The sequence below is a fragment of the Cibotium barometz genome, chromosome 31 (genome assembly GCF_041138505.1).
Source record: "Cibotium barometz isolate CiBa-2024 chromosome 31, ASM4113850v1, whole genome shotgun sequence".
Lineage (NCBI taxonomy): Eukaryota > Viridiplantae > Streptophyta > Polypodiopsida > Cyatheales > Cibotiaceae > Cibotium > Cibotium barometz.
The window spans coordinates 27,822,207-27,837,629 of record NC_141076.1 but is presented as its reverse complement, the minus strand read 5'-3'; the positions used below and the strand labels follow the sequence as shown (position 1 = coordinate 27,837,629).

The window sequence follows — 15,423 nt, the reverse complement described above, 5'->3', positions numbered from 1 at the left end:
CACCCCATAGCTGGCTGTGTTTTCACCCTACTGTTGGTATTTCTTTATTCAATTCCAAAAATATGAATGGCTGAGTACAACAAAAATCAGCCAAGAGATTACACCTGTATGTCCAATCTGACGGCCCACAATCCTTCTTAGCACAGAGGATCTATGCACACAGATCTGTGTCTCCAAATAACACACTGTGCCTCCCTCTGATCAGCCAAGACCACTACGCAGGGCAGCCATGAGCATACATCTGGCATACAAGTGCATGATACAACATCTCAGCTCATACATACATGTACTATCCAAACTCTGTCTCAACCCTTGTCAATCTGCCATACCCCTCCTCTCACAAGGGGCCATATAACTCATATCTGCCAACAGACATCAAGCAGTAGAAAGAGAGATAGATGAACAGATGAGGAGCTTACCAAAATCAGCTCGTGAATCAGCACTGGAGGAAGTATCGGTACCAATCTGTACTTGCAGGCACTTGTTTCCACAACCCTGCTTCACACTTGAGTATGTACTTGTCTGTACCCTCCTCCTTGTGTTCACTTCTATGCTGTCTTTGAATGTACAGATCTGAAAAACAGCACTGTACTTGACTGTACTTGACTGTACGGGCTGTTTCTGCAGAAAACCAGAAGTAGCCGCCTACTGATTTGCTGCTGGTCGCCTGCGCCGTCTGCAACAGTGTTGCCCAGCACCTGTACTTGCCCCAGAACTGGCCGTACAGTGTACCTACAGAAAGTACAAAACTGTACTTGCAGTCGTACAGCCTGTACAGCCTGAATTCAGCAGCTCCAGCCGCCTGTCTCTGTCCCACAGCTCTGTGCCTCTCTGTCCACAGCAGTACCTGCTGTTGTACAGCACTGTACGGCTGCTGTACGGCCTGTTACAGCACACAGAAGTCAGCAACAGCAACCCTTCAGCAGTCGACCAAAGCTTCCCTTGCTTTTCCACGCTTGAGAACCAACGCATGGATGCTCCACGACTCCTTTTCCCAAAAAGAAGAGAGAGAGGGAGGAGAGAGAAGTACACACTCCAAAAGTGGAGTGGCCTCCTCCCCATAAAAATCCTAGGGCCCCCAAACTTTAAAAGTCCCCTAGGGGCCACTAAGGCCTAGGGGCAACTTTAATAAACATTAAAGTTTAATGTTCTAGTTCCCCCCTTCACACCTAGGGATGTCCACACATCTTTAACTCTGTCCGGGCACCCCCCATGTGAATCATTCAATATTCTGACTCTGCAACCACCATGCCCACACTTGTGCTGATCCATTTTCACAGGGCCATGACATAGAACCCACTTAGGATCAAGGCTTAAGGCTCACCTCTCAACCGTCCCCCCGAGCTGGAGGCTAAAGCTACGTCTTGGGCCCTGCTCTCCAGACGCAATAAGACCAGGCGTCCCATACCACCCAGCCACATCCCAACAGTGTCCTCACGCCGAGCATACCTGATGGGCCATGCACTACAAGTTAGACTTGACGAAGCATGAAAAATAGGATTCCAACATTGTAGGCTTCTTCTGAACCACTCACATATCTTGTCAAATCCTCCTCAGCCACAATGCCTCACATGATGCAAAACATGCAGCTTTGTACTCAGTCTCTATCGATAAGAGTGCAACAAAGGGCTATTTCTTACAGACCCAAGAAATGCATCCCGAACCGAGAGAAAAACAATACCCTATTACTGAGGGTAGTGTTCGAATCACCTACCCAATCTGAGTCACAAAAGCCACCGAGGGTCGGTCTTGCCCGCAGTATATGTGATGTCGTACTCCTAAGTACCTTGGATGTATCGCAACATAAGAGTACCTTGGATCTGAGTCACAAAAGCCACTAAGAAGCTTGGATCTGGATCACAAAAGCCACTGAGGGTCTTGCCCGCACCATAGGTGATGCCGTACTCTTCAGTACCTTGGATGTATCGCAACACCCATATACCTCCTTTCCAATGATTCTCCAAGGACTAGTTGGAGAACCTGCTCAAAACACCAATGAAACCAGAAGGGGAAAGGGTCGCAAAAAAGCAAAACAGACTAGGACCACCAAAGGTCTTAGCATAGCTCTAACCTAGGTAGGAAATCACTTCTTTTGGATACACTCTCAACAAGAACCTCACTCTGACGGAGGGAAATGAATCTTTGAGTACATACAGGAATGTGAAGAGATAAGACACCCATTATCGGCAAAGAGCTGAAGAGATTGAAGCCAAGCACAAACAACAACTTCAGCAGAGTTGGGAAAATTGAAGCTAAGTAGAGATGGAAAGAAGAAGAACTTGAGGCTGAATGGTTGCAGGCAGAAGAGGAACTTCGATAAGACACCCATTATCGGCAAAGAGCTGAAGAGATTGAAGCCAAGCACATATGACAACTTCAGCAGAGTTGGGAAAATTGAAGCTAAGTAGAGATGGAAAGAAGAACTTGAGGCTGAATGGTTGCAGGCAGAAGAGGAACTTCGGTAACATGATCATAGGAGGAGGTGCTTTCAAAGATGTATTGCTGCCCGAGATGCGGTTGTCACAGCTAGAACAAGGGAGTGAGATCAATGACCACTACTAGCTTCACTAACAGCCAACAAAGAAGTTTATTCCTCTCTCCAGATTTACCTTTAAAAAAAAGTCTCAGCAGGTTTATAGCAACCACAAACCTGCTGCTCTATATCTGTAGGGGTAGGTCCGTAGAGGATCTAGCTGAGTAGCCATACTTAAGTCTGCTTTTGCCATGTCACGATCACAATACTCAGAGCGCTTCTCATAGGCTGAGGAATTATTCCGAGCCTTCTCGATCAGCTTAGTCATTTCCTCATATGCTGCTTCTCTGTCGTTTTTTAGATAATGGACACGAGCAAGTCCTTGATGTGCCCGTGTGTGCCGGATCTTTAATGCACTCAAATAGCAATCAGCTGCAAGGTCAAGCTTTCCACAGTCTACATAGACGCTACCCAAATTGTTGAGTGCCTGCAACAAAATGGCACTGCATTCATTCATTACCCTAATTGACAAAAAGGCATGAGGCTAACAAAGGCAAATCACAATTCAAACATTTACAAGCACTTTTTGACACATCAACGTCCAGCCCACGTATACCTGGCCCTTTCGTAAGCCATCAGATGGGCATTTCAAAGCTTCCTCAAGAAGTCCAATGACTTTAGCAGACGAATCAGGATCTAAGGTGGTATCTGCTAGGGCATACGCTTTCAAAAAAAATGCCTCGAAAGAACGTTGAATGCTGACCGATTCCTCAGCCTTTTCCAAGGCCTCCTCACGGTGTCCTGTGTCATACAAGATCCATCCTTCATAAACAAGCCTCTCTTGTTCGGAGCTTGCATATTTGCGAGCAAGACTCAAGCTGCGCATTGCAGCCCTTGGACAATTCAACCTAGGGTTCAAAGTCGATCCACCAACTGCGTAGGTTAGAGAGCAGAAAGCATAAAGCTCAACAAAATAAAAACAAAGAGCACAAAAAGAATGTATTTTGCATGCACCTCCATGCACAGAGTAGAAGCCTTGCCCAGACAAGCAAGCATAATTACAGAAGAAAAACCACAGCAAAGCCACCCAAATTTGAATAATGAACAGGTGGACAGTTATACATGAACTAACATGTTGGACAACCCATCTGCCAGTCAGCCATCTGCCTTCAAGCATGCTTAACTTGTCAGAAGATTAAGCCTCTAGCTATGCCTAGGAAACCATGCAAAAGCATTAGAATCAGTCCATGGATTTACCTCTTACATCCTACGGCATATGTGATGAGGAATGCCCTTGACAAACCCAGTAAACAAGCACATTTCATTCCATGCAAAAAACTACTAAGGCTCCTCATATGGCTCATCTATTTGCGCTACACACATGCAAGAATGGTGATTCCAAATGCCATTGTCAGTGATACTGATCTGCACACACTAGTCACTTCTAGAAAGCTTTTAGACACACAGCTGGAGTTTTCTTTGGAAATTCACACTTGAATGCATAGTTGCCAGGTTTCAAGAGATATTCCATAGGTTTCAAACCTTTTCAAAACGTTTCCAAAAAAAATTGTACACAAGGGTAGTAAAAAGGTGCTATAAAACCCTAAAACATGCAAAGAAGTGCCATTTCTTTCCTAATAATAGTTAGAAGAAGTCAGAATAAGCACTAAATGTGCAAAACATTCATTATTCATGCTTCAACCAAATCAAGCTTGCTTGCAAGAATGAGTACAACGCTATGGGGTAATGCTCATTGTCGTAGACATGCAAGTGAGGCCTTTCCCCCACGTAAACAAGTGGTTAGGGGGTCTAAGTCCCAATGCAGAAGTTGGGGGTTTGACACATAGTTACTAGGCGTTTCTGAAAGCGTGCTTCCTACAAATCCTAAATGTATTTATTTTTTTAAAGAAGGTTGGAAATGTTACTAGGTCCAAAAAATCATATGCATGCTATCTATTTTATGCTAGACTTTACAAACCATGGAAGCAATGAAACAATCAACTTCAAGACAAAAACATTGAATAGTTTGTTAGCATGAATCATCTCCTGGTTGTGAGCCCCATCACTGAGTCAGTGGGGGACGTAGGAGCTCTGATTATTTTAGGTAGCATTGGCTATTTTTATTATGCATTTTAGGCACCTTTTATGGGCCTTCTAGCATTATTTATTTTTGTCCTCCTTTTGTCCTTTTAGGGACCAGTCGGCCAGCTCCTAGAGGGGGTATATATATGTGCCCCCATGCTCTCACTCCTATCCATCACTTTCTTCTCCATCCACAGCACAAGCCCTACCCCCAGAGTCACACACTGCTCCACGCAGGGCTGTTGTACTTGCTTCATATATTCAGATTTCTATCTTGTGTTTCTCTCATTCTCATTCTCATTCTCTTGTCTCCGTACCGCTTCTGCATGCACTCTGACATGGTATCAGAGCACAAGGCATCTTTTCGGAGGATTTCATCACGAAGAAGCTGCTGAATTCTGTGTTTTTCAGAGGCGGCCAGCATTGTCATCATCAAGGGGTGCTGCGTTTTCATCAAGGCGGCCTGTTTCAGCCCGGGCATCATCATCTGGACATTGGAGAGGTGCGTTTTCTGCTTCCCGGCTGTTGGACAGAATTGGTGGCTGCGTTTCTGCTGCTGCTCCTCTCTACAGCCCTAGGGGTTGCGTTTTCAGCCCCTCCTCCCTCCCCTTTCTGTTGCCCTCTTTTCCTTGGTGCTTAGCCAGCAGTTCTTGGCTGCGTTTTTCAGCCTCCCACCCTCCCCTTCTGACAGCCCTTCCTCTATCTTCAGCCTCATCTTCCTCCTCCTCTAAGCTTTCCCTCATCATCTAGGGTTTGCGTTTTCAGTGCCTTGAGAGAGAGAACACTCCATACAGTTGTGTTTTTGTGGCTGATCTGCAGCCCTCTTCTTGGCTGTGTTTTTTTTCGAAGCAGTAAGTACTCTTTACAGCATTCTATTGTGGGATCATGGCTGATGACATTGTGGAACAGCCCTTGCTTCAAGCACCATCAATGCATATACCCATTCTTCCCAATATCCCCGAATCTTCAAAGCTGGATGGCACCGATTTTGACCTATGGAAGGTCAAGGCCATGTCTATTCTAGAGACATATGACCTTTGGGAGTTTGTCACCACCCCTATACTTCGGCCAGATACCTCAGCAGAGTCGGCTACATCTCGTACCTTGCACGAGGCAGCTTTATGGGACCGATTCAATGCTCGAGCTAGATCCTTCATCTTCATGAACTGCCAAGATGTGGTTCTCCCCCATATCAAGTCTTATACCATGGCTTATCAAATATGGAAGAAGCTCGAGGACCTCTATGAGGTCAAGACCTCTACCAAGCGCATGTCTTTGGAGGTGCAACTTGCGAAGATAACATGTACTGATTCATCTTCCATGCGAGATCGCATCAACCAGATGGAGTTGTTGCGGAGTCAGACAGCGTCTTGTGGCAAGATAATTGCCTCAACGGATATGGCAATCAAGCTACTTGCTCAGTTTCCTCCCAAGTTTGACAACCTGTACTCTTCACTTCTTGCCTCCAACCGGACAGAGGACATCACCTAGGAGGATCTTGTTCCTATGATCTTGGAGCAGGAGGCCCGGTTCCTACAAAGAGACGGTGGTAGCAGCAAAGGCTCCAAGGCGTTTACTGCTCAGAGGGGGGCAATCCAAAGGGAAAGGGAAGCAGGATTCATTCAAAAAGGAGAAAAAGGGTGAAAAGGAGAAGACCAAGTCTGAGGTGGAGTGTGCCCATTGCAAGAAGACACGGCATACTATGGATCAATGCTACAAAAAGCACCCCAACCTTAGACCTACATGGTGGACAGAGAAGTCCAAAGCCAAAGATACAAGTTTTTCTACAGCCGCAACCCTGGAAGAGGGGGTATTCCTCTCGATTACAGAGTTGGAGACCAGCGAGACTGCATTGGCCTCTTCTAATTCTCGACCTTGGTATGTGGATAGTGGCGCTTCAAGCCACATGACCTATCGGCACGTTTGGCTTCAGAACCTTCATGACAAGTCCGCAAATGTCACTATTGGAGATAGGTCCACTCTTCGAATACAAGGATCCGCTCTCAAAGGACACAGGTCAGATGCTGAGGTCCTTTATGTTCCAAATTTGGGATTTAACCTTTTGTCTGAGAGTTCTCTTACCAGGCTAAGTACCTGAGTCATCTTTGATGAGCATTTCGTCATCGTTGAGGATCGTGATACAGGGCAGCCTCTATGGCAAGGAGTGCAAGAATGTGGCCTATACAAACTCACCGCTCTTATGGCCAAATCAGTAGCCGAGACAGGAGTTTTGTGGCATGCACGTTATGGACATTTGCATTATGATGCTTTACGCCAGGAATTTCGTGAAAATTTGGTAGAGGGGTTGCCAGCTGTTGGGGCACGGCCCGGTGTATGTGAGAGTTGCCTTAAGGGCAAGCAGCATCGAGAGGCCTTTCCAAAGAAGGCCACCAGGAGAGCCACTACCCCATCGGAGCTTGTTCATTCGGATTTGTGCGGCCCCATGCGCACACCGTTAGTGGGCAATGCTCATTACATGCTGCTATTTGTTGATGATTGTACCAGGTACACATGGGTCTATTTCTTGAAGACCAAGGATGAGACCTTCGGCAAATTTTGTGATTGGAGGACATTGGTGGAGAAGCAGTCTGGACATTCTGTCAAGACTTTGAGAGCCGATCTTGGTGGCGAGTTCACTTCAAATCAGTTCAAGAACTATTGTGCCTCTCATGGCATTCAGATGGAGGTTGCCAATTCAGGGACACCGTCAGAGAATGGTGTTGTGGAGAGAAAGAACCGGACCATTGTGGAGATGGCGAGGACCATGCTGGAGCATAAGGGGCTTCCAAAGCCTCTTTGGGCCGAAGCGGTTGCTACTGCGGTTCATATTCGCAATCGGTCTCCTACACTTGCTGTTCGTGGCAAGACTCCTTATGAAGCTTAATATGGTACGCGTCCTTCCGTCTCTCATTTTCGATTTTTTGGATCTGACGCTTTTGTACATGTGCCTAAGGCAAACAGGACGAAGTTGGACGCCAAATCCAAGCGCCTAGTGTTCGTTGGATATAGCACCACGACCAAAGGATACAAGCTCTATGACCCCAATTCTTGGAAGGTGGAGATCAGTCGAGATGTGGTCTTTGTCGAGACTACTCCTAGTCTCTCAGAGGGGGCTTCTTCTACTTCTTCTTCGCAGTCCGGAGACATTGACGAGGCAGCTCAACCTTTTGCTTCTCAGTCTCCGTCCATTCCAGCCATGTTGCCATGCATTCCTCCTCCCGCACCCATACCGGAGATAGCGCATGTACCCTCCTCTGAGGGGGCCCAAGAGGAGCATCAGGATGCAAAGGTCAGTCAAGACCGCCCTACTAGGGCATGGCATGTACCTAGATGGTTCTTTCAGACAGTCTGGGATTCTAGAGTTACCGAGCTTCCGGAGACCAGCCAAGATGGCTTGAGGAGATCCCAGAGACTTCAGCAGCAGGGTCAGACACATGTGTGAACTCTGCACTCATGTCCCGAGTTTTACAGGATAGTGAGCCGACTAGCATTGAGCAGGCTCTATCACAGGATGTTTGGAGGCGTGCTATGAAGGCAGAGTTGGATTCCATTGAGCGGAATCAGCCATGGGAGTTGGTTCCTCGGCCTACACGGCGGAAGGTGATTGGAGTCCAATGGGTCTATAAGACCAAGTATCGTTCAGATGGCAAATTGGATAAGCACAAAGCTCGTCTTGTTGCCAAGGGCTATGCCCAGAAGTCTGGCGTGGATTTTCAAGAAACCTTTGCACCTACGGCCAGGATGACCACCATCAGGAGAGTGATTGCTCTCGCACCTCATCATCATTGGCCCATTTATCAGATGGACGTAAAGTCCGCCTTCCTCGACGGAACTCTACAGGAGGAGGTCTATGTTGAGCAGCCCCCAGGATTCCTTATTCCAGGAGCAGAGGATATGGTCTACTGCTTACGGAAGGCCTTATATGGTCTCAAGCGGGCACCCATAGCATGGTACCAACGTATTGATAGCTTTTTCATACACACTGGTTTTTAGAGATCGGATTCAAATCCCAATCTCTACATCCACCGAGAAGGAGGGTTGGTTACTCTTATTATTCTTTATGAGGATGATTTGAATCTCACTGGGAGCCACAGTGCGCATATTGCTCGCACTAAAAGGGACAGCTTGGCCAGGAGTTTGAGAGGGGGTGTTAGCATGAATCATCTCCTGGTTGTGAGCCCCATCACTGAGTTAGTGGGGGATGTAGGAGCTCTGATTATTTTAGGTAGCATCGGCTATTTTTATTATGCATTTTAGGCACCAGACCAGTCGACCAACTCCTAGAGGGGGTATATATATGTGCCCCCATGCTCTCACTCCTATCCATCACTTTCTTCTCCATCCACAGCACAAGCCCTACCCACAGAGTCACACACTGCTCCACGCAGGGCTGTTGTACTTGCTTCATATATTCAGATTTCTATCTTGTGTTTCTCTCATTCTCATTCTCTTGTCTCCGTACCGCTTCCGCATGCACTCTAATATAGTTTCCTACAAATGCGAGAAGTCTCCTATACATTTCCTACATGGGAGGGGGGTACCAGGTTTTTTTTGTTTTTTTTACATGTATAATACAATCAACTCAAGACCAAAGGCGTATGGCACAAGCGCACAAGAAAATTTGAGCCCGCATCAACAAATGAAGGCCTTAAGGCGCCTCCACCAGCCAAGCAAGCCCATGCATAATGCGTCCTTGCAAAGCCCTTTACCGAGGCTAAACGCAGCTCCTCCCATGATATTCCTTCTTTGCTCGTTGCCTCGTGCCAACTTGCCCGCTTAGATTACGACCTCAACGACGATGATGCCAACCGCGACAGTTGTTGTATGTGCAGCCAATTCTCTCTCGTGGCGCACAAATATCTTAATCTCCCTCTCTCATGAACTTATGCGCATATGTTACATAAGTGAGACGAAGGCTTTTCATAAGCTTTTAAAAACAAAGCTCCTCTTCTATCTTCATGCACCTTCTTCTCTACAAAAGTTACAAGCCCCGATTCCTTTCTATAAAACAATGTTCCTCCTCCCAAAAATAATGATTCTCACATTGCTTTTTATTGCCTCAAAATCTTTAGCCATCTTTAGCTTTCTTAAAAGCTATTTTTTAAAAAAAACTTATCCCTTGTTCCTACACGTTTCCTTCTAACCAAAGCTTTCAAAAAATAAGACTGAGCTCCCACTGAGATAATGCCAAAGAAAACAAGGGCGACTAACAAAACGCCAATCACCAGAGCTGTCGGATCGAGAAAAAAGATCACTCATCAACACACGACGAGATTCCAAAAAACTAGAACAAACTAACCAAAACCAACGCGATTAACATTGAACACAAAAGGCCAATGTTGGAAAAATATGGGTGCACACATACATTTCCAGCTAGACGTGCATCAAAAACCCGAGAAAAAATTTCCGTCACGTTTTACCTCCCCAAATCGAGGTATGCTTGGACATCTCGATTTGCAACAAGAGTCATCATTGCCGTTCCACATCCTCCAAGGTCAATGACAAAGGATCGTTGTTGCTCACCAGCATAAGCCAAAGGACCATCTTAAAGTTGCAGCTTCAGAAGCAGACCGCATGAACAATGTGCTGCTTTTAACCAATGGATCATCAAATAGCCCACTTTGATGCATAAGCCATTCGAACAACTCCCCTGAACCATGTTCTCACCACAGGCCTCTTGTGTACACAATGAATGCATGGCCAAAAAAGCTGCAAATATATCCTCCCGAGTATCCAAAGTAGTGTCATCACAAATAAAGCTATCCGTGATACAAGAAGATCGTTGTCAAACTCATAATCCATAGGCAAATTTGTAATCTCATCTTCATCTATGATATGAACAAGGAAAACCCCAATGATACACTTGTCCTCCTCAACAATGTTAACCCCAAGAAACTCATCGATATCTTTAATGTGAACCAAGAACTCTCTAATAATGTATGTGTCCCTAGCAACCGGGGCACTATTAAGAAACCCATAGGCATCCTCATCCTCCACAACAAACCATGTGAACCACACAAGAGTCAAAAGAAGAAGCAACCCCCATTTGCCTTGAGCACAAAGACACTTTCTTGAAGCACGAGCCATACAAAGACTTGATCGTCAAAAATTATCGATCTAATCACGAGGAACTCTTAAGCATATGCATAATCCCAAATCCCAGGCCCAAGATCTTGTGATGACCAAATAAAGAACACGAGCCTTTTAAAAGCTACCATACCATTGTGCTGTCGAAACCAGAAGAAAGAAACATACCATGCATCATCACTAGACGTGGTATCCAAATCACATGTTAACCCCCAATATGTCAATGAAGATCATGCCTTTCAAGAAATCCAAGAACTTGTGTACAATCAACCATAGACCATGATGAGTCCACCACAATCCTCCCTTGTAAAAAATTTCCACTGAACATGAAGAACCTCATACGTGCCAAATCAACCCTCCTCAAGATCTTGCAATTCACATCCTCAAAGGCAACTTGGACTTCATCCTTGTCACTTTGGTTGAACTCTTTGCTCAAAGTGTTATCAAACCGCCCAAGAATCAGCCAAGAGGCCCACCAAGCGACCAAACCAAAGAGACATGCGCCAACCACAAAGTGTAGACACTACACCCCCAAAAGGCGTAAAGCGCAGGTGCACAAGGAGATTCGAACCACATCAACAAGTGAAGGCCCTAAGACGCCTCCACTAGCCAAGCAAGCCCACGCGTAACGTGTGCTTGTTGCAAAGCCCTTTATTTACCAAGGCAAAAAAGGAGCTCCTCCCATGCTATTCCTTCTTCGCTCGCTTAGATGATGACCTCGACAACGATGATGACGACCGCAACAGTTGTTGCATGTGTAACCAACTCTCTCTCATGGCACACACGTATCTTAATCTCCCTCTCTCCTGAATTTACGTGGAGCCATTAGAGAAGAGAGAGAAAGGCTTTTCGTAAAAAGCTTCTAAAAACAAAGCTCCTCTTCTATATTCACGTGCCTTCTTCTCTACAATTGATACAAGCCCGTATTCCTTTTTATAAAACAATGTTCCCCCTCCCCTAAATAATGATTTTCACAAGGCTTTTATAGCCTCAAAAGCTTTAGCCATCTTTATCTTTCTTAAAAGCTATTTTTAAATAAACTTCTACAGCTAGCTCCTCCAAAATCTAAGGCTCATAATCCTTGTTCCTACACATTTGCTGCTAACCAAAGCTTACAAAAAAAGGGACCGAACTCCCACTTAGATATTGCCAAAAAACAAGGACAAGACAAAACGCCGAGCACAGGAGCCGTCGGATCAAAAAAAAATATCCCTCGTCGACACGTCGAGTGTTGGGGTAAAGGCGTTATGCCCACCCTTATAGTGTGTACAAGCCCATAAGTTATAGTACATAGTACACTTAGTACTTTTAATGTACTAAGTGCACTATGTGTACTAGTGCAATATACATGTGTGATAGGGGAGTCACACACTCACTTGATGAGTTGACTTATCCCCACAACTCTCTCTCTCTCTCTCTCTCCCTTGCTTCTCTGTGTATGTCTCCCACATTAACCTAACCCTAATTCTCCCACAACTGGTATCAGAGCCATCAACTGGAGCACACAGTCGAGCCAGCAATCGTGAAGGCAAGCTTGTAGCGAAGACCAGGCGCAGCGGCTGTGGTGGCAAAATTTGGAGCGAGTAAGAAGCTCCTGTGAGCGTTCGTAGAAGGCTGCGTACAAGAAAGCTTGTTGCGCTTTGTGGCCACCAGCGGCTGCTGCTGTAGGCGGGTGGCGCTCATAAGCGAGCGAACATAGCCAAGGCAGCATAAGCGGGCTTCCATCAACCTAGGCGAGTGGCGCTAGGCGAAGCTAGGCGAGCGAAGAGGCGAACTCAGGCGATAGCACCCTGGTATCGCGAAAGAACCACCAAGCGATGGCGCCGGCTGTGCGAACTCAGGCGAATCAGAGGCAAGGCGTGTAGCGCTGGGCGTAGATGCGCTAGGCGAATACGTCAACAAGCAGGCAGGCGTCGAATTGGGCGAAGGCGTAACAACTGGTCTGCTCGACTGCTCGCCCGTACGCGTAGCATACAACTAAACGAAGGCAGTTCTACGCAGCGCCCTTGTGCTTGACCGTGAAGTGGCAACTCGACCACCTCTCTGCACAGTTGCTGCAAACAGGAGCCCTCCATTGGCTCAGTCTTCTGCAGTTTGCCTGAGGAGTCCTTCACCTGCACAACTGCAGCAGCATCAACACGACCCTCCTCTTTCTTGCAAACAGAATTTTTTTTCAGAGGTACATGCTTCAATTTTTTTTTGGGATTTGCAATTGAGCAAGTACAGTAATCAATTGAGCAGGTACAGGTGCCCAATTGCTCAATTTTTGAGCAAAATTGGCAAAATTGGGTGACATTGATCACAATTAGGATCAATTTGCAGGAAATTGGTCACAATCAGGATCAATTTGCAGGACATTGGTCACAATCAGGATCAATTTGCAAGAAATTGAATGTCAAAATTTGGGGCTTTTGATGTAATTGTGCAATTAAGCACTCATACATGCTGTATGATGTGAAAAATCGCACATTTGGGCAAAATTGCAGCAAATTGCAGCGCAAATCAAGGGGCTTTTGTGCCGATTTGGTTGATTTGCATGCAGGCAATCGCATTTGATGCTGTGGATAATGTGTTGATGCCTTACAAGCACTCAATGTGCCTATAAATCAAGGGGCTTTCATGTATTTGATGTATATGTGGCCAGGGGGAAGCATCGTGAACACTCTGGATACCTTCATGTGCGTCAATGTACCATGTATGATCAGAAATTGATCTTAAATCAAGGGGCTTTTCAAGTTCGTATGCTTGTTGAGCTTGGCAAAGCAGCAGGCAAGACATTTATGCCTTGAATCCTCAAAAATCAGCTTGCAGTCAAGGGGCTTTTGCCCAATTTCTGTTCGGGACTGTTTTATGCAGTGTTCGGAACTGTAAAAGTCTGATTTTTACTCATTTGGACAGCCAGGAGAGCATTTATTGCTATTGTACCTGCTGGTACAGATTTGGCACATCTTTGTGCAAGTTTTGGCATGGCTGTACACTGTTTTGAGTGACCAAAAGGTTCAAATTCAGCTGCTGTACTTGCCGGTACAGGTTTGGTACATCATTGGTAAACACTTGGTACTGCTGTACAGTACTTTGGAAGGGCAACAGAGCACATTTAAGGTGCTGTCCAAAATCTGCAGCAACCAGATTTTGGTGATTTCATCACAAAAAGTGGGAGAAAAGTTGCATTTGTGCTTCCGCAGTGGGAGATAAAGCTTGGGAGAAAAACTGTGAGCACTTTGTGTGCTTTTGGTGCAGTGTTTGCACATTTTGCAGGGAGTCAGGCATTGACAGGTTGCATTTTGCTATGGCAACCACAGGTGAGAGCTCTTCATTGCTTCACATCAAGAAGCTTGAAGGCTCGCATAATTATGATATTTGGCAAACCCAGTGCTACAATGTGTTGCTCCAGAACAAGCAACACAAGCCTATCAAAGAAAGGGGTGTAATGCCCGCTTCTCTTACTGCTGAAGAGTGGGAAGATATGGATGAGCTGGCAAGATCTACTATCATGTTGTCTGTGTCAGACTCATTACTTTTCAGCATTCGTGAAGAGAAGACAGCTTGGGGAATGTGGCAGAGATTGCAGGACTTGTATGCCCAACAAAGTGCCTCAAGCAAAGTGTATTGGTTGAAGAAACTCATAGGTCTTCAGATGAAGGAAGGGGCGTCTATGACAGCCCATCTAAATGAGTTTAATGGTATTGTCAGCCAGGTCATTAATCAAAAGTTGGCGATGGACGATGAGTTCAAAGCCACTTTTCTCTTATGCACTTTGCCAGAGAGTTGGGACACATTCAGGACAGCCACTAGCAATTCGCATGCTATGCTGTCATATGCAGATGTTGAGGGTGCTCTTCTTCAAGAAGAGATGAACAGAAAGAATAATTCTGTTGGAAAGTCCAATGCAATGAATGCACGTGGGAGATCCCAGCAAAGGGGTAAAAGCCAAGAACGGGGAAGGAGCAAGTCTTGCTCCAAAAAGGATTTGGAATGCCATTATTGTGGCAAGAAGGGACACATTAAAAAGCAATGTTACAAATGGAAAAATGATCAAAAGGAAAAGGGAAAAGGCAAAGACAAAGAGAAAGATGAAGCCAAAGATGTAAAGCCAAAGGGCAAAAGTGGAGTCAAGATTGAAGAAATCAATGTGTCACATGCAGGTGGCAGTGAGGATGAGGTCCTATTTACTTCTTCACTTGATGCCCATTCACTTCTTACTGGTGGTCATGGTATGCACTCATGGATCATTGATTCAGGTGCCTCCTTTCATGTCACAGGTTGCAGAGACTTGTTTGTCAGGTACACTGCTGGCAATGAAGGAGTGGTTTATTTGGGTGATAACCATGCATGCAAGATTCTTGGCAGAGGTGATGTGAGGCTTGTGTTTTCAGATGGCTCACAGCTTATGCTCCATGATGTCAGGCATGTGCCTGAGATAAAAAAGAATCTGCTTTCTACTGGACAGCTTGATGATGCTGATTATGTTACCACATTTGGTAGTGGAAAGTGGAAGATTAGTAAGGGCTCACTGGTTGTTGCCAGAGGCTCTAAGGTGGACACTCTTTACTTTATGCATGCAAGTGTTTGTCACCATGCTAATGTAAATGCAACCAAGCTGCCGGAAATTTCTCTGTGGCATAGCCGGTTGGGACACATGAGTGTCAAGGGAATGGAGCAATTGTCTCGTTTGGGTTACTTGCCTTCTCTAAAGTTTTCAAGTTTTCAGTTTTGTGAGCATTGTATATATGGTAGGCAACTACAGTGCCCCCACAAGAAAGCTCTTGGACAGAAAGATG

General features: G+C 45.7%; 1 protein-coding gene across 2 annotated transcripts in view; it reads right to left on the bottom strand.

Moving 5' to 3' along the window:
- The window catches only part of LOC147620693 (ethylene-overproduction protein 1-like), a 55,063-nt gene that overhangs the window by 22,532 nt on the left and 17,108 nt on the right, over positions 1 to 15,423 (bottom strand). For both annotated transcript variants that reach the window (XM_086824961.1, XM_086824962.1), the window contains 2 exons: positions 3,090 to 3,381; positions 2,651 to 2,960 (listed from right to left, as the gene is read on the bottom strand). In XM_086824961.1, the coding sequence (XP_086681087.1) occupies positions 2,651 to 2,960; positions 3,090 to 3,381 (602 nt within the window). The remainder of the gene's footprint in view (positions 1 to 2,650; positions 2,961 to 3,089; positions 3,382 to 15,423) is intronic.